The sequence below is a fragment of the Falco punctatus genome (genome assembly GCF_963210335.1).
Source record: "Falco punctatus genome assembly, chromosome: 9".
Taxonomy (NCBI): Eukaryota; Metazoa; Chordata; class Aves; order Falconiformes; family Falconidae; genus Falco; species Falco punctatus.
In genome coordinates, this window is record NC_137589.1 from 30008396 (window position 1) to 30027545 (window position 19150).

Below are 19150 nucleotides of genomic sequence, written 5' to 3' on the forward strand. Positions count from 1 at the left end.
AATGTACCAGTCCGGCATCAAATACGACGTTCCCAAGTGTCGCACCGCAAGATCATGAACAAACAGACAATTGTGGCAATCGGGAAAAAGGCAAGGACAACAACTACAATTTTGTCCCAAAGCCATCCACCGACAGTAGCCCATAGACTGCTCTCGTATGAGCTTGCTGGGGGTGTCTGCAGCAGAGCTGGCCCATTGCCACGATGCTGGCTGCTCTTCCTTGTTTCCAGATGCTAACTCTCATTAAAAGGAGCTTAAAATCCGCATCTTAGTGGAGAAAAGGGACATTTGGAAGGTCAATTGTTGCTGTTCCTGCAGAGATCAGCACGGGGCAAAGAAGTCCATCAGACCCTCTCTGGGCTCCAACACACATCTGGAAAGCTTAGGACCTCCTGCTCTATGAACTCTTCGAGCCTTCGCAGCAGGGATGTGGTGCTGTATGCAGGGAAGGCACCTCCTCCAAGCTTGCTTGTGCTCCAGTTCTGCCTTTCTCATGTGTTTGTTTTCCTCACCATATTTACTCTCATCAGACGCTCTGGGTTGGGTTTTCATTGACTTCAGAGGGAGCACGCTGAATGCATTTGAAAATCCACCCAGTATCCTTGTGTGTGTGTGTATTTTTGTTCCATGTCATGTATTTATATATAGTTCTGTGTATTTGAGTTATGAACAGGTGGCATGCCAGAAATCTCTATTTCTTAGACACATTCTCATAGATCTTTGCTGGTAGCCAGATAACAATTGAGGGGAAGGTTTGAAGGGAAGGAAATTAAATCGTATTTAGTTAAGGGGAAAAATATTACACAAATTACTGTTAAAATAGAAATATCTGTCTTATTGTTAGACCAGCTATAAGAGAGAAACTGGTGAAAGTCAGCCCTTAAGCTCCGAGGTCATGTCGCTGCCTCTCAACAGTTATCTAAGAATAAGAAAGTTGAATGTTCCTCAGTATTGTGAAGAGCTGTGCACCCACAGGACCTTCCCTCCCCTGATTCACATCAAGTTTGCAACTGTGCCAAAGGCTTACTCATTGGCAAGTAAATGAGATCTCAAGTTTGGATATTTTCATCTTCGGGCAAGAGGACATGCCTGTGTGTGAAGGAAATGGCAAAGAAACCTTTGCATTTTAGCGAGCAAGTAGTTTAAAAAAGGGAAATGCGTCAGTGTTAATAAACGCCACAGTAATTTTTTAGCCCAGACCTGCTGAGATGGTACGTCCATCCAGTGGTGCTGATTTTTTCTGGATTGTGTAGGTCTGAAGCAGGATTGTATGAAACCAAAACCTGAGGCTTGTGTTGGCAAAAGATAGTAATCGGGTTGGAAATGAATGCAGTTTAGAAGCAGTGAGTACAGATTTTCATCCTCCTGGAGAAATCTTGCAGTGCAGGTTGATAGGATATTTCCAAAGATGAAGAGCCTTATGACAGACCCACAATGCCTCGAAAATCCAACATGTGACAGCAGTTCTGAAACAAGAGAACACCCAGAAGCCAGGACTACTCTCCCTCTCAACTCATGATTAAAAACAGGAGAAGGAATGTATAGTTTCAGTATTAAAGTATGTGGGATATGATCTGAGCAGAGCAGTCTTGTAGCTGGTGTGACCTACAGTGATATTTTCAGTGGCTCATAGGTGGTGCCTGCTGTGTATAATGTCTTTGAGGATGGTGATATATTGGTTTTACTGCACATAGATTTGCCAGCAGTGATTTGAAATGATATTCCCAAGCTCTTCACTTCAAATATTCAGTTGCCCTTGGATAACTTCTGCAATTACATCATCAGGTCATCAAATGGTCTTTGAAGAAGTGGGGGTTGTGTTTTTCATCTGCAAACAGTAGAAATATTTAGGGGGTGTAGCTTTTAGAAAGAAAAACCAGTTGAAAGCAGTGCTTGGCTTGGAGGGGACAGATTGCTGGGGTGAGGTTGTGCGGTGGGGGAGCAGGTTAGCAGCCTCCCTCCTGCTCCCACAGCTCAGGCTGGTTCAGGGCAGCACAGTCCTTATGCATCTCAAGCACTACAAAGGGAGCTGACGTGGGTGCAGGGAAGCTAGAAACCAAAGTGAGACTCATCAGGGCCTCAGCACGGCGTGCAGTCCCTGCAGGCAAGTTCTCATTTCCATGCCAAGACCCGCTGAGGTCCTGCACGGGTGCAGGCAGCCGGCCATGCGCATCCCAGTGCATGTTCACGCGCTCTGGCCTGGACCTGTCGCTGATGGTAGAGACTGCAAATGGCTGCCTTAGCTCATCTGAGGTTGAGTCAAAGATGGGGAGTGGCAATGTGGCTGCTTCAGTCTCATTTGTTATTCTAATTACTGTGGGGTGGAGAGTGGAGCTTGTGCTCCGCTACCCCTCGTGAGAACCTCCAGGCTGGTCACTGAGCGAGCTTTGTTGCTTTACCACCATCCGTTCCCTACGTAAAATGTCCCCCCAGCTTCTCACAAAAACCTTTCTCAGATGCTTCCCTGGAAAACGTTTGGCTGCCTGCACGCTTCGCAGGACGCTGGGTTAGGTGGCAGGTTGGTGTGGGATCACGGCTGCGCGTCTGTTTAATCTGCCCTGATGCCTCCTCCCTCCTAGGCAGGCATCTGGGTCCGTGACCCGCTTTGCTGGCTTGTATCTGGCAGGGGCAAGGCAGCATCGCGTCGGGTGGGGAGAGGCAATCCGCACACCTTCAGGCCAGAGCAGGCCCTCAGGTCCGTGTCTGATTTTCCCCAAGGCCAGGGCTTCAGCCCCTGTGGCACCACGGCCAGGTGAGGAGGGGGTCCAGCACCACGAGAGCCCTTCCACCTGCCGGGAACTTGGTCCTCTATGTGACTGCACTCTGTTTAGAGTATATATTATGCCTTAATTCTCCCTGTGAGTGAAGCTGCAAGGGCAGATGAAATGTCGAGCGACTAGAAATCCCGTTCTGCGTGTCTGTCCCTATCGATAAACGCCAGCCTGCACAGCAGCCAAACTGTATCCAAAACAATCTTGAGATGCACGTTTGCCAGTGGGGTTCACCTCCCAAGATTTTAAAGGTGGATTTAGGTCTCTGGGACCATGGCAGTTTTTAACGAGCTCTGTAGCAGCCTACTATTTTTATAACATTTGTTTCTGTTGTGCAGTGTCTGCTTGTTCTCTTTTCTTCTAAAAAAATAACACAACCTTGTGTTTGACACGAGTCCAAAATTTCAAATGGAGAATAAGCCTGAGGTTGCAGATGTGTTCTAAACGCAGCCCCATGTCGATCTGTCTCTCTCAGGCAGTGAACCTGTCGTGTATTGTGCGTCACCACCTCTTCATTCCTACTATGATTCTGTTTCCCTAAAATCACTGACAGACCATAAAATCATCCTAAGCGGCACATCAGTTCAGAAACATCATTTCTAGTCTGCCGTGAAGGTAGCCCCTTCCCTTTCGCTGAAAGACCGTGGCATCGTTCATCGTTCGGCTCATAGGGCCCCGTTAGCAGGAGAGAAACATCAGCCCAGAGCGTGCTGCACGTGGCAGATGTGGCTGCCCCAGTGCCTGGTTGGGTTTAAACTGTCCTGACGCCGTGCCTCCCCTCTTTAAAAAGAGGAAGAGAGAAAAAGAAAAAAAAAAAAAAACAGCCTTGAAAAGCCAGAGGAAGATTTCCTGCCGATTGTTGTGTTTTGCAAACACTGGTCTTTTTTCTCGCCTTCTCCCTCTGCTCCCGGCGAGGCTGGAGATGAAAATGGCTCCTTTGTTCCTTTCCCTGGGGCCCAACTGCAGCGAAAGTGCGGCTCCGGAAACCCTCCGCTGCACAAGCGGCGAGGGTGGGAGGGACCGAGCTGTCACCGTGTGTGGTAGGTCCTACATAAACAAGACATGTGTTGACAATGCTGCGGGCAGGATGGGCGCAGGAGGACCATGTGGTGCTGGCGACGAAGCTCCTGCGTTGTTCCTCCTGCAACAGCAAGCGGGCTGCAAAACCCGCATGGGGCGGAGGAAGGGGAGGTGGGTGTGAGTGGCCCTGGCGTCCCAGCAGTGACTGATCGCAGGCTGGGGGGCTCCGGGCCCTTTTGTCTTGGCTTTTGGCTTTCCCTGAAGCGGCAATTTGCAGCCCAGTGGAAGCAGGCGGTGTCCTGCTGGGGGCTTGTACTGGTGCCCCGGCCCCCATGCCAGGGTGCTGCTTGCACCCACCTGGCCCTGGAGTCCCAGTGCTCCCAAGTTTGGCCGCGGTCATGCTCCAAACCCAGGGTTAGCCATTCAAAACCCTTCTCATCCAGCCCAGGTTGGGCACACCGGCTTTTCCCTTTTTTTTTTTTTTTTTAACGGGATGGAGGTTTTGCCACCCACTGGAGACACTACTTGTTTTGTATGCTGGATGGTTTCTGCAAATCCTAGAGCAAAGGCAAGCTTCCCAGAGCAGGGGACGTGTGGGGCGAGCAGAACCACAGCAAACCTTGACCACTGGGGCCGCCCTGGCAGCCCAGAGGTGAACCTTTCTGTAGTTCAGGGGTGTGTGTGGGTGTGTGTGTGGGTGTGTGTGTGTGTACATGTACAGTCTGCGTGTGCAGGGTCATGTCAAGCGAGGAGCCCGAGGATGCTACCGACAGGGCTGGAAGGAGCCCACATTTCTGCAGCCACTGTATCAGTACCTTGTAGATGGCCTTTCTTCCCCTTCACCTCCTCCTTTTTTTTTTATAAAAGACAAAAAACAAATGGAAAGCTAAACTAGCAGAGGTTTTTAAATATTTTATATTAGTTTCTAATGTAAATTCTTACATTGTTATTGCAGTGCTGGGTGTGTTTCGCCTGCACGTGACTTTTTGTAATATTTTTGTGAATCACTAAACGTTTTTTTTTCCTTTTGTGTATTCTAAGTTCATTAAACGTATTTGCAGAACTGTCGGTGTCCTTCTCTGCAGGCAGCAGGACTGCCTGGCCCGCCTCCTGCTCAGCCCCGCTTCTCCTCATCAGCACCTTCTCCCCCAGCCCCGGGGAGCAGAATCTGTTGCCCAGACCTCCCGAGGATCTTCCTTTTCCCAGGAAGAAGTCATCAAAGTGCCTGGGCCCTGCCAGGTGCGGGATCCTTCACGAGCATCTGCTGGTGAAACCCCTTGAGCTAAGGCAGCCCGAGTGCCCTGGCAGCCGGGGTTTTCCGTGGACAAGCGGGGATGGGGAGAGCTTCTACGTGGGGCCGAGGGATGGCAACCTCATCTGCCAGCATGGGAAGGAGGGAGCCGGGGTGAGTGCTGGGTCAGGTCCATGCTCCCATCTTCTGCCAAGTGCCTCTTGGCTTCAGCGGGATTTGCGGGGGTGTGGACGTGTGCGTGGAGACTGAATATGTCGGAGAAGAGACACAGCAAACACTTATGAAAAAACATTACTGAGCTAATGTTGCAATGATTTCCCAGTAACGCAGAACGATTTTGCAGTAATCTTTTTACACTCCTTGGTAATAAATTCCTTTAAGGTCAGAGAGAAAGGGTGGAATATCTTGGGGGGGGGAAGGGGTGGGGCGGGGAAGATACCTGTGTGCAGAGGGGGGGTGACAGGGAAGGGAAAGGATGCGCGGGAAGCCGAAATCCAGCTTTGGGAAGCCAAAATCCAGCTTTGGGAAGCCGAAATCCAGCTTTGGGAAGCTGAAATCCAGCTTTGGGCAGATTTTGCGCTTGCTCTTTGAGGGTGTTACCTCAGCCCTCCCTGCACTGAAAGGGAAGCAATCAGCAGAAAACATTCCCGTGAGCATTTGTTTTCTTTTGAAGTCTGGGGTGAAAACCATCCTTTCCTGGAGAACCTGGAGAACCTCTCCCACAGCCGTATCCAGGCCTGAACGGTCCCTGCCCCAGGGTAAAGCAGTGGGGTCTCCGAGCACTGGTGCAGAGCAACCCATGCTGGATGTGCTGAAGGGGACACGGCCATAGCTTGGCTGGGTGTCATCATGTCACTTGAGGAAACCTTGACAGTCAACTGGGATCTCCAGCGAGGCTGTTTACCCGGGCAGGGGTTTGGGGGATGAGAGGCCACCCACAGCTGGACCCCTGGCCCAAGACCCCCCATGCCCCTTTGCCTTCCCAAGCCTTGAAGCATTTGCAAGCACAGGGCTGCCCCACTAGGACATCCCAGCAAGGATGGGGGAGTTGGGACCGGCCAGGGACCCTGCTGCTCACGCAGAGCTGGGAACCCTCCCTGCCAGCCACTCGGTTAATTTAAATCATGAATTAAATGATCCACTTTTGCCACCCCTGCAGTGGCCAGGCAGCACCCCCTTTGCATCCCTCTGTTCAACCCCAAACCTGGAGGGAACCAGGTGTCCCTGGGGCTGTAGCACAGCGGGGTGCCCCTCTCCTGATGGCACCCTGCACCCCAAGCCCCACCACCAGCGTGCTGTGCCTGGCCTGGGCAGCCTCACCGCTCTGCCTCCACCCCAGCCAAAAGCACCTTCGGGCAGTGAATTTAATTAAGGTTTCTGAAAAGCCGTGTCTGGGAGCCCCTCCTGGATCTGCGGCTCTGAACTTCATTAGGAGCGGTTTGTTGCTAATAATGCCGGAAGCTTCTCTAATTAATAATGGAAGGGCTGCAAGCAGATGCCAAGCCAGGAGAGGGAAGGGATTTGTTTGTTTATTTCTCTCCTCGCTTGGTTTTGGAGGTTTTTTGGAGTGTGGAGGGAGGGCTGGGGCTCATTTCCCATCTGAAAAGTGAATGGCGGCACCTGGGAACATTGATGGGGAAGAGGGTGTACCTGCAGGGCAGGAGGGGAAGGTGAGAGGGGTCCCCACAGGTGGGACAAGGAGGCAGCCCCCACAGCCAGGGGCTCCGGCTTCCACAGTGCTCCCTGCCCACCCAGGGCAGAGATGACATGGCTGCTGGTTGTGCTGGACTTGGGCACCCAGGGATGGTCCTGACCCCCAAACACCCTCCAATAGCATCACCTCTGCAGCATGTCCCGTCCCACGGCGTGTCCCCCAGCCCATGGCATGTTCCCCAGCCTATGGTGGGATGGTGTATTCATGCAAGGGAGGGGTTCTCCATGCTTCAGCCCATCTGGACCACAAGGATGTGTCATGCAGCACCCAGAAACGTGGGCTCCTGGGGGACTGGCACACCAGGTCCCTTTAGATTTTTCTTTTCTCCTTCTTTTCCCCTCCTTTCTCTCCTGTTTGCTGTTTTGCCCAGCCAGTGTTGATGGCACAGCTGGCTGCAGCAGCACACCTCAGTGCAGGGAGAAGGCTTCCAGCACAGCCCAGTGCACAGGGCCTGACACATTAATGCCCCGTGCTCCTGAGGGCCCCATGGTCAAGCCGTAACTAGAGGGGGGCCCAAAGCAGCCAGGCTGGTCCAGGCCCTGCTGCCTCTCCTCCCCTGCACAGGACAAGCCCCCCCAGCCCCATGGCCAAGCTCCAGGGATAGCGGGGAGCCAGCAAGCATCCTCACCCCACTGCAAACCACAGCCTCGCCGCCCACACAGGCATCCGGGCCCTGGCAGAGGTGGAAGAAGCGCTGTAGGGGAGCCCCCTGCATGCCCCAGCTCCCTGCCGAGGAGCCCACAGCACGCCCAGAAGCTCTGTCTTCTCCAAACAGCTTTCAGAGCACCTGTTCCCGCTGTCAGGCAGAGTTTGCATGGGAGAAAAAAATGGCCTTACCTTTCCCCGACACCTCATCGCTCGCGCTAATTGAAGCAGTGCAGGAGACAGGCTACGGTAGCATGGCTGGTGTGGGCTCTGTTCCCTTGGTCCCCGCACTGGTCACCTGCTGCAGGCATGCGCTGGCAGCAGCGGCGTTTCAGGCAGCAGCCATTGCCCCAGCAGCTTTCCAAAAAACTGTACTTCGGGTTTGGTTTTGTTTTTCCAAGGGGAAAAGTATTTTTAATGCCCTTTTCCATCACTCACATTTCAGACCTTCCACACTCCAGCCACAAATAACCCACCGGAGGGCAGCGAGTCAGGCTGCTCTGTGCCGGTAGGGTACCTGCTCCAGAGGGGCTGGGGGGCAGGGAGCAAAGGGAAAAGCACTGTTAGGTATTAAAAAAATCTCCAGGAGTGTCCAAAGCCAAGTCGAGTGGGGAGACCCAGATTCCCGCTGGACTGGGACCGTCCCCGTCTGCTCAATGCACAAATCCCTTCTCAGGCTGTGAAAAACACTGGGGCGAACGTGGGGCTGTGGCACCTTGTACTCCCTGCTTGCTTTTTGAGCAGGAAAATTATCCAAAGCATCCAGCAGAAGGGGGAAAATAAAGGCAAAAAGGGCTCAGAAGCAGGGGGGCTGGCTGGGCTGCATCACGGGGAGCATCCCCGAGGGCACGGGGGGTGGGGGGGTGGGGGGGGTGGCAGCCTGCCTGCCCCGGTGCAGGCGCTGAACAATAACGCGAGGCGTCAGGAACACACTCGGCGGTGGGAATCCCAGTCCTTGCCTTAAAAGGAGATTTCAGGGGACGCTTTTATTGGAAAATTGTTTTCTGATTATTCAGCTTATTGAGAGTTTCATTTCATTATTCGCAACGTGATGCGAGGGGGGTTTCGGCTGCACATGAACAGTGACAGCCAAAGATGTTTCCGTGGTTTTCCAGGCCAGAAGAGCCCATTAAATCATCCCGTTAGACCTCCCGTGTTCGCAGGCCAGAGAATTTCACCCAACTCCTCTCACGTTGAGCCCAGTAACTTGTGGTTTTGATTGAAGCGGGCAGTCCGGGACGACGTCCTGTCTCAACTTGATGACTTCAAGAGAGGAAGAATCTGCCACCGACTTCCCTTGGCTGTTTGTCCTGGTGGCAAAAAAACCCCAGTCGTGAGAGCAGCACCCTGCTGCTGACTTATTTTGGATGCTGCTGCATCCCACTGGCTTCGAACCTCTTTGGGACGAAGGGGGATGCACCGCTCGCCCCTTGGCCGGTGCCTCCCCCGCAGGTGTGCCTTCTGAGCCACACAGATGAACGCAGACAACCAGGGGTATCCCTGCCGGCTGCCCTTAGTGAGCAGCTCAAGAGTTAATAAACTTTGAACAGATGTGACCAACATGTCAAGACACGAGAAGTACGTGGTATGGATGTTTATAAGTACATCGACAGAAGGCATTCATAAAAGGTTATAGAATGTGGTAATAAGCAACCCATCAACTTGTTTGGACTCTAACACTTGATTAACCATTTATTAAAAGATGCAGAATCATTCATAAGCCGTAAGTGGGACTGAACGTAAAGTATGACTCTTCTTTTGTTAATAGAAGCCTCAAGAATTTCCCCTCCCTCCGTGCCACATTTTGAGCGGTTAAAGGCTAACTCTGGCTGCTGGCTGTCCCGGCCCCTCGGTGGCACGCCAGGAGCCCAGCACCCATGGAGGGGGCCCCCACCCCACATTTGGCAGCACCCTGGGGTTTTGCTCACGGGGAGCCCTGGGTTTATTTTGGCCAGGCTCTGGGTGATCTCCAGCAGTGCCTGAGCATCCCTCTGGAGACCCTGGGAGGGACCTGCCCGGTGGGCTCAAGGCCACCCCGGCAGCAGGGAGGGATGGGCAGAGAGGTGTTTGCTGCCCAGCAGTGCAGTGGGCAGCACGAGGTGGTGGGCAGCGAGGGAAGCCTGGCAGACCCTGGGGACAGGAGGGCCACCAGCAGCTGCACAGGTGGGAAGAGCTCAGGCACTTCTCCCAGGCTTGCCTGGCAGAGCCCAGCACTGGTCCTGCCACCCACGGGTCCCCATCGGACCCCAGGGGTGGGCTGTGGGGGAACACTGGGCGCCAAGTGCTGAGCTCAGGAGGGTGGATCAGGGACCAGGGATTTCAGAAGGGTTAAAACTGGCTGCTTTGAGTCCCTGGTGCCCTGGTGCCTGGGGGAAGAAGCAGAGCACAGGAAGAGCTGGGAACCCATTCCCTGCGTCCCCCTGCACAGGAGCCAATCCAAGCCCCAGGCTTCAGACCCACCAGGATGGGATTGGGAACACCTCTGAAGTGAAGGCAGCTTCATCCTTCTGTCAACAGGACCCTCGTTTTTCAATTGCCATCACACTCCGCCTACCCCCAGACAGATGTGTTTTCCTTCCTGATGTCTTAACAAGACCTCAAGCCGTAATTGTTCCCATTACACAACCAGGAGTGACAGTTTACTAGCAATGTTTCCTTGACCCAATTTACACCAATACCCTCATGTTCTTCCCTTTGCTGTGGGCAAACAGACCTTTAGGCTTTTGGAGAGGAAGGAGAGCCCCGGGAGTGGTGGGTGCGCAGGTTGCAGCTCTGGAGTGAGCCCCTGCCTCAGTTTCCCCTGACTGCACCGAGCCGGGGTTCAGCGGTGCTGCTGAGCTTGGGGGCTGTGGGTTTGGGGGTCACAGAGGGCACGGCAGCGGCGGATGCTTTGCCTTTCAAAGGAAAGCTCGGTAGCTGCCTGGCAGGGGGCTTTTTAGCATGCATGTGGCACTGGGTCATTTGGCTGCAGCCAGCTTTAATTGCTGGGAGCATGCGGAAGAGGAAGCAGGCAGCTGAGAAATTGCTCCAGAGTGAAGATTGCGAAGGTTACACCTTGGCCCCGGGCAGGGACCACAGGGGCCTTCTGGTGGGAGGGCAGCTGAACTGAACTGGGAGTGGGAATGGAGGTGGTGGGATCACACCCTGCTCCCATCCTCAGCCTCCTACCAACAGATCTAGGGCTGGCAGCTTTGTGTGCCCAAGTGTGTCGCCGGGCTGGCAGTGCCGGCTGCGCTGTCTTTCCCCCAGGGAGATGCCCAGCTACGGTGGGTGCGGGATGCTGTGCCAGAGCTGGATGCACAGGGGAAAGGGCTGGCGCAGAGGGAGAAGTGGGGTCATCAGTGGCCACAGGCTCAGGGCAAGGGGCTGCTGCTTTCTGCCCTGGCCTTGCGGGCAGTGAGGGGTGCGTGTGCGTGCGGGACCCTGCACCCGGGGGGACAGAGGAGCAGCAAGCAAGAGGACAGAGGAACAGCAAAGCAATAGCCTTGGGGCAGGAGGGTTTGCATGGCCACCCAAGAAGCTGTAAATCCTGGCCTTGAGGCTACAACACAGACCAGCTGGGAAATGCCTCAAAAAGTGACTTTTCTACCTGCAGCACAGCCTGGGCTTAGGGCAGCACCAGCCGGGGTGGGGCCCTGGGAGCAGCTGGAGGGTTTGCTCCTGGCACCACCTTCCCCTGCCCCAACCGATGGTGGGAGGCCCACCACACCGGGGTCTGCTGGTGTTGGCTACCATCCCTTCCCAGTCCCGCTAAGACAAATGAGTTTCACCCTAGCCAGTTCATTTTTCAGGGTGCAGCAGCGAGGCTGCCCCAGAATGTTGCCAAAAGAATATGAGATGCCAGGTGAACCCCAGGGCTGGTGGCTCCCCCAGATGCTCACACCATCCGTTCCCTGTTAAAGCCCGGCTCCAGCAACACCTCTCCCACTGGCAGCAGAGGGTAAAATAAGACCAAGCTTCCCCCTCGGCTGCCCAGCAAACTTTTACAGCTTTTCTGCGGAGTCCCATCCCATCTCAGGGGAAGCAGCTGCCCCAGCGGGGGAAGAGTGGAGGAGCCCGTCTGGCCACCAGTCTCCCTCGTGCTCAGAAAAAAAAGAAAAAAAGTAAATTGTGCTGGGGTTTTTGTTTGGTTGGAGGTTTTTTGGTGTGTGTATATATATATATATATATATATATATATATATGGAGGTTTTGTGGCTTTGACGCAGTTTCCTGAAAATCCTGCCTCATCCTGCCAGGGGCTGAGTGAATACACATCCCAGCCCTCAGCAGTGGGGGAAAGAAGGAGGAGAAGCCGGGGAGGGAGAGAAGAAAGCGTTTGCCAAACTGGCTTGACCAGAATGTGACACAAGAGCAGGAAATGAGTCACGCCGGCAGGGCAGCTGCTCCCAGGCATTTGCATAGAAAGAAACCCCACTAGGCAGGGAACCGCACCAGCCCCTTCCCGGCTCCCCGGGCTCCAGCCCTGCAGCTGCCGGACCCACTGCCACGCTCGCTGGCACCCACCTGCACCCCGAGGCCAGCCAAGGCAGCGATCCCTGTAGCATCACCCCCGCTCCATGGCTAGCTGTGCGACTCTGGATTTGGCCACTCAAACTCAAGATTGGGTCATTCCACCCTGGGTTTGCCCTGGGCCAAAGCGGAGCTCCCCTCCATCACCCCCCCCCCCCATGCAGTCCCCCTTGGCCAGTTCTCAATATCTGCTTTGCCCCATGCTTTAGGTTTGCGGAGGAAGGGAGAAGGCCCAGAATTTTTGCCTGAGGAGGCACCCCAGTTGTGCATCCATTGCACAAGGGCAAAGCTGTCCCAAGGGGCCAACAAGGGCATCACCACCTATGCATCCAGCACACCATCGCAGCCCTGTTCCCAGCTGCCAGTGTGGGACGTGGGTGTCACAGAATCGGAATGGTTGGGGTTGGAAGGGACCTCCAGAGATCACCTACTCCAGCCCCCTCCTAAAGCAAGTTCACCTACAGCACGTCGCAGAGAGTCACGTCCAGGTGGGTTTTGAACATCTCCAGAGGAGACTCCACAGCCTGTCCCAGTGCTCTGTCACCCTCAAGGTACAGAAGTTCTTCCTCATATTCAGCTGGAACTTCCTGTGCTGCAGTTTGTGCCCGTTGCCCCTTGTCCTGTCACTGAGTACCACTGAGAAGAGCCTGGCCCCATCCTCTTGACACTTGTCTTTAAAGGTATTTGTAGGCATGGATAAGATTCCCTCAGTCTTCTCCAGGCTACACAGGCCCAGCTCGCTCAGCCTGTCCGCATAATGGAGATGCTCACCCGGTCCTCCAGCCATCTTTGTAGCTCTCTGCTGGACCCTCTCCAGTAGTTCCCTGTCTCTCTTGAACTGGGGAGCCCAGAACTGGACAGTGACTGGATCCAGTGTTGCTGGATTCCACTGCTTGGGTGCTTGGGGCAGGGAACTTGCTTTGTGTGCTGTGGAGACCAGGCTGCACACCTGGCTCCCAGTCCCTTGTTGGTAATCGTAGAGGATGGGAGGTTTCCCCATGCACGCACATGTGCACCTTCCCCCAACAGGTACTGGGCTGCGAGGATGCCAGAGCAGGCAGGTGACAGTGTGGGATGGACAAGTGTGACACTGCAGCAGGGACGTGTGTGGGACGGCTGGACACAAGCAGTGCATGTTGGCGGTGTGCCCTGGGCTGGGTCAGGAGGCAACTGGCCGTGGGGACCTCTGTGTCGTGCCTCCTCCGTGGGGTGGTTTCCCTTCTCCCCCACCCCAGTCAAGACCAGGGGATGTCCACAAGCAGACAGATTTAGTGCTGCAAACCAGGCTACTGCCACCCTGTAGTATCCTTAAACGCAGTCCTAAAACATCAGCAAAGGCCTTCAATGCATTAGTCACATGAAGCGCGGTGGAGGGAGCTTTGGCCATCACGCTAAGCCACCTCACTGGGCTTACACGGAAGGGGGACAGAAGGGCAGTGGTGGCTTCTCTCTGGCTGGTTAACTGAGTTATGAACGACCCAAGCAGCACATCGTTTTGTATTATTTCTGGAGGTCTCAAGGCTTCTGGGGAAGGTGCGGGGCTGGGTGCCACAGCACCCAGGAGTGTCTCAGGGACCAGGGACGGGGTAGTGGCAGGCAGGGAAGCTGTCACTTTAACAGCCAACCGCTCTGTAAATCTGTGTGAACACTTTCCCTCTCCCATCAGCTCAGTGGGATCCACAGCCCTACACAGCAAACAGAGGTTCTGTGTGTCTGCGGGCTGGTTAAACATCACTCGAGTCTGCCTGGGAGAGCAGAGGCAGGTCCTTGGTGCCAGCTGCCAGGCACGGCCCCGCTTGTCCCCTGCCTGCAGTGATGAAGGCACCTCGGTTCTGTGGACCAGCCGACACTTCCCTGCTCCCCGGGGACGAGGTCCCTCTGTGCTACGCAATACCACTTCAATGCCAGACCCTGGTGACAAGTGTGCACGCATCTGGGCTCTGCAGGGCGTGGGGCAATGCTCTGGTGGCCCTTCACGCATGGGAACGTGCAGCCCAGTTGGTGCTAATGGGGGCCTCAGCAGAGATGCTGATACTTTGCCAGGGAGTCTGGTGGGGGTGGTGATCTCTCCAGGGCAGGGCTAGGGGCTTTTGAAGTGAGGCTAGTGGCAAAGGGTATCAACGGTCCGGCAGCGACTGGGAAAACCAGGGCTTCGGGGCTGTTGAGGTTTGTGTGCCAGGACTCCGCTAAAAACTGCCTCTGTGGCCCCTTGGTGCGAGCTGGGACACCCCCATGGGGCTGGATCCTGATGAAGGGGAGCCCAATGCGCAGGCAGGCTTACTGCAGCTTGCTCCTGCCAGTGTCCGTCAGACACCCAGCACTGGCAGGAGGGCATCTGGGAGCTGTGTGGGCAACAGGGTCCTGTCTACAGCCCCCCCAGGTAGCTCCTGCTGGCTGCAGAAGGGCTGTGATGCCCAGCCTGGCTTTGGCAGGGGCTTCCCTTGCCCAGGGGGTTCCTCCAGGCTGGGCAGGGAGATGGCATCATCCAGACCAGCGTGTGATGACAGCAGGGCCAGTGCCTGTCCTGAGGCAGCAGGTTTCTCAGCAGAGAGCAGGACGCATCTTTCAGCTTGGCTCAGTCCCATCCCTCCACCTTCCACTTTTAAATCCTGCTAAACACCAGCCAGCTTCCCCAGGTCACCCACAGCAGAGGGCATGGGGGGCCCCCAGCAGCCCCTGCAGGAGGGCTGTGCCCTGCCCAGGGTGGGGACGGTGGCTGTCACAGGGGGGCTGCTCTATACTGCCTGTGTTTATAAAGAACTGAGAGTCACAAATAGTTTTGCACTGACTTTTTGAGGAGCGGTTTGCCTCCGCACGGGCTCAGCCGGCCGACAGCAGCTCTGACGCATCCCGCACTGCCCTGCCCAGCCTCCGCCGGTCCAGGCTGCCGGACAGCCTGTAAAACCCTGGAGGAGATGTACAGCTTGTGGGCTTCAAGGCTGGGCAGAGAAACTACATGGCAAACCACTCCCTTTGCAGGAATTGGCGCTCAAGCCCCAGAAGCTGTGGACTGGGTGTGCGGGGATGGAGGGGGGTGGTCAGGGCGTGATACAGGGTGAGCCCCAGTCCCACGGTGGCCTGGCTGTGGGCTTTCCCATGCAGGCAGGGATCGCCCAGCCAAACCCAGAACTAGGTTTTATTATGGCAAAGAGGCTGTGGGGGCCTCACCCAGAAAGCAGAGGCAAGCAAGGTGTCCTGAGCCACCCTGGGCACCGCACACCGGCTGCAGCCCCATCACATTGTTTGTTATTATTTGCCCTGGGGCCGCATTTCAGGCCCGGGTTGTGCAGAGCACAATGCAGGCAGTAGGTAGAAGTGTTCTCCAATGTCCCACCAAAGCATGAAGTGAGAGGGGAACTGTGGAGGCAGGGAAATGGGGTGGGGGATCCCAAATCCAAACCAACCTGAAGATAGCCGGTACCCATCACTGTCTCCTTACCAGCGTGTCTCTTGGCAGGACCCACTGTGCACACAGGGTTTCTGCAAAGGGAAGTCTGGAAGGACCTGGATCACCCTCACTCTGCATGTGCTGTAGGATGCTCATCCCTCTAAGCAGGCAGCCAGCTGCTTCTGGTGGCCCTGGCACTGGGACTACTGGGTGCTGTAATGGATGCTACTGGGTGGCATCTCTGGATGGCTCGGTCTGTGGCTTTGAGGCTGCAGTTGGGGAATTCCTGCTAAATCCCTGCCGGCTGCGAGCGGCCATCAGCGAGCCTCACCCAGAGGCAAGGCTGGGGCCAGCTTCTGAAGCCATGTCTGAGCCTTTGCCCCCTGACTGCGCGCCCTGAGCTTTTTTTGGTCTAAATGCTCAGCTTTGAAGCCATTTGCGACCCCCTCGCCGGTGGGAAATGGATTTACACCAGCAACGTGCTTTATTCCCAGTGGTCCGGCACATTTGGCAGGGATTGGATATACAGCATCCCGTGGAACAGCTGAGGACACATTTGGTGGCAGAGCTGCTGACAGGGACACCCCTGTGCCCTGTGCCCGGTGAGAGGCACCGGGGCTGGCCGTGTCTGACAGACCCCGTGGGACAAACGGCTGCCCTGCACCGGGGGGACACAGCCCAGGCGGTCCCCTGCAAGGTAACAGCCCAGCCGCGGGGCGAGAGGGCAAAGTAGGCTCCAGAGGGCACTTCTGGTCCCCAGGGTCAGCTGTGGCCCAGATGTGAGCTGGTTCCAGGGCAGATGGGCCCCTTCTATGGAATGGCACCCTGAGCAGCCCTGCGGTGGGGATGTGCTGGCGGCCAGGCACAGCGGCACGGCAGGGACATCCCGGCTGGGGACAAGCCTGGGCTCCGCGGCGGCTGGGCTGCGGCAGCAGGGGCGGCCATGGCGCGGGCCGAGGGCTGAGCAGCGCCGCGCACCGCGTGGGCCCCACCGCCGGCCGTGCCCCCTTTAAGGCGACGCCGTCGCGGGCGGGGAGGGGCGCGGGGGGCGGGGCCGGTCCCGCCGCAGCGCAGCGCAGCGCCAGGCAGCTCCGAGGCGGCAGCGGCAGCGCCCGGCGGGATCCACCGGCTCCGGCGCCTCCGCTCCCCCCAGCCCCACCGGCTCCCGAGCGGGGCGGCCCCTCGGCGCGCCGGGGCGGGGCGCGCCCGCCCCCTCCCCCTCGGTCGATATATCCCCCGCGGCCGCCGCCCCCATGGCCGCCCCGCCCGCCCCCCGCCGCCGCCCCGGCCCCCCGCGCCGGGGCTGAGCCCGGCCGCCTCCGAGGCGCCGCCCCCTCCTCCCCCAGGAGATCCGCTGCGGGGATCCACGCCCCCCCTCCCCCGTTCCTCGTCACCCACCCCCCCGGGCCGCGGCCGCCTCCCCGAGGGCGGCGGGAGGAAGGCCGGGGCGTGGGGCTCCGGCGGGCGGGCGGCGCCCAGGGCGACCCCAAGATGGCTGGAGGCGGCGGCGGCGGGGGCAGGCTCGGGGGGCTGTGCTGAGCGGCCCCGCCGGGACGGGACGGCTCGGCTCGGCCCCGCAGCCGCAGCCCCTCCGCAGAGCCCCGCCGCGCGGGCGGGGGAGGCGGCGGGAGCGGTTTTGTTCCGGTGACTTTTTTTTTTAATACCTTTTTAAATTTTATTTTATTTTTTAATTTATTTTATTTTTAACGCGTCTCCGGTCTCCAGCAGGGCAGCTCAAAATGGCTGAGAGCTGACTCGGCTCTCCCGGAACCGCACGCTTCGGTCGGCTCCTCCCGGCTGCCGCCGCCGCCTCGCCCCTTCCCGGCGGGCCCGGAGCGGGGAGCGCCCCGGAGGGTGCTCGGGCACCTCCGCCGCCCCCGGCTCCATCGCATTGTTGCCGTCGCGGGGGGCTGCGTCCCCCCGGCCGGCCATGAGACCGGGCTAGGTCGGACCCCCCCGCCCCGGACGCGCCGTTTTTCCCCCAGCCCCCAGTGGGAAGTCAGAGCAGGTTGATTTGGGGTCCGCGGGGTTCAGAGCCCCCCCTCGGCAAAGCCCATCCTCTCTCCCATCCCTCTCCGGGAGCGTTGGACGAGGCTGGGAGGGCTGAGCTGGGCTGGGGTTTGCTCTGAATGACCGAGCTCTCCCATTCAAGACCTCGCAATCTCGAAGCAGGCGAGAGGGTTTTTTTTCCTTTTTTTTTTTCTTTTTTTTTTCCCTACCCCCCCCCCCCCCCCCCCCCGTCTTGGCTTCACCCCCCCTTCCTTTTTTTCTCTGCTGCTCCACCGCGTTAGAAGCAAATCTCGGGGGCCACGGAGAGAATTCGGGTTTTCGCCATCGTCATCGTCGCTATTATTATTATATATATATTTTTTTTTAATCTTCCTCCTTTTCCCATTTTGGATCTTAACCCTTTGATCTGTTTCCTTTAAAAGACTGATTCCCAACTCCCATCAGGGGGAGAGGGAGGAGAAATACAGGGAAGATAAAAAAAAAAAACAAAAAAAAAACAACAAACCCGAGCGAGTCGGTGCTCTCAGCTGTTAGCCGGGCTTGTGGGGGACAAAAGTCCCTTTAAAATATTGAATGTCAGTTGCAAACCTAAGAAAGGAAAAATCTGATCCGGAGCGCTAAATTTAGGAGCTTTATATGGAGCTTGGACTCTGCTGCTGGATTTTGTATGGATTTTTTTCAACCTTTGGTAAGTTTCGATTCACCTTCTGGGGTAAAAAGAAAAAGGGCTCCTGGGGGTGGCGGGGGCTGCGCGCCCTGCGGTGTCGCGTCGGGTGGTTTAACCGTTCGCGTCGCTTTTTTAAAGACAACCCCGGGGCCACCGGGGTTTCTGGCTGGCGATTCCTCGAGTGCTGCGCCGTGCCCGATTCTGTCCCCCGGTTTGGAACCCGCTGCCGTTTTTGTTCCGTCGTGCGGGGCGGGGGAGCCCGGCCGCTCACCCCCCGCTTTGCCGTTGCAGGGCGGACAGACCCCGGCGCCCGCCCCTAGACCGCACTGAGCGACCGAGCCGAGCGGGGGGGGGGGAAGCGTCGCCAGCGGCTGCCGGCAGAGATGGCCGAGAATTGGAAGAACTGCTTCGAAGAGGAGCTCATCTGCCCCATTTGCCTGCACGTCTTCGTGGAGCCGGTCCAGCTGCCCTGCAAGCACAACTTCTGCCGGGGCTGCATCGGGGAGGCGTGGGCCAAGGAGTCGGGCTTGGTGCGGTGCCCAGAGTGCAACCAGGCCTACAACCAGAAGCCCAACCTGGAGAAGAACCTGAAGCTCACCAACATCGTGGAGAAGTTCAACTCCCTTAACTTGGAGAAGCCCCCCTCCGTCTTGCACTGCGTCTTTTGCCGCCGGGGCCCGCCGCTGCCGGCCCAGAAGATCTGTTTGAGGTGCGAGGCCCCGTGTTGCCAGTCCCATGTGCAGACCCACCTGCAGCAGCCCTCCACCGCCCGCGGCCATCTCCTGGTGGAGGCGGACGACGTGCGGGCCTGGAGCTGCCCCCAGCACAACGCCTACCGCCTGTACCACTGCGAGGCCGAGCAGGTGGCCGTCTGCCAGTTCTGCTGCTACTACAGCGGGGCCCACCAGGGACACTCGGTCTGCGACGTGGAGATTCGCCGCAATGAGATCAGGGTAAGTCAGACCGTCGTGGGGATGGGGGTTTGTGCGGCTCGGGGTGGGAGCGGTGGTGGGGGGGGCACCTCTTCACCCAGCCGCCCCTTCCCCTGCCATGTTTGTTCCCCAAAGGCCTGTGTGTGCCTGGGCCAAGGCACAAGCCACCCCGGTGCTCTGCTCCTGCGCCCGGTCCCCCGCGGCAGACATGTTGGGCGGCCTCCCCAGCCGAGCGGTGA

The 19150-nt window shown here is 57.1% G+C and overlaps 1 protein-coding gene across 1 annotated transcript in view; it reads left to right on the forward strand.

Moving 5' to 3' along the window:
• Positions 1–16998: 16998 nt before the first annotated feature.
• The window catches only part of TRIM8 (tripartite motif containing 8), a 30207-nt gene continuing 28055 nt past the window's right edge, over positions 16999–19150 (forward strand). The window contains exons 1-2 of the mRNA XM_080403466.1: positions 16999–18000; positions 18271–18932. Coding sequence (XP_080259592.1) covers positions 18363–18932 — 570 coding nt within the window. The 5' untranslated portion in view covers positions 16999–18000; positions 18271–18362. The remainder of the gene's footprint in view (positions 18001–18270; positions 18933–19150) is intronic.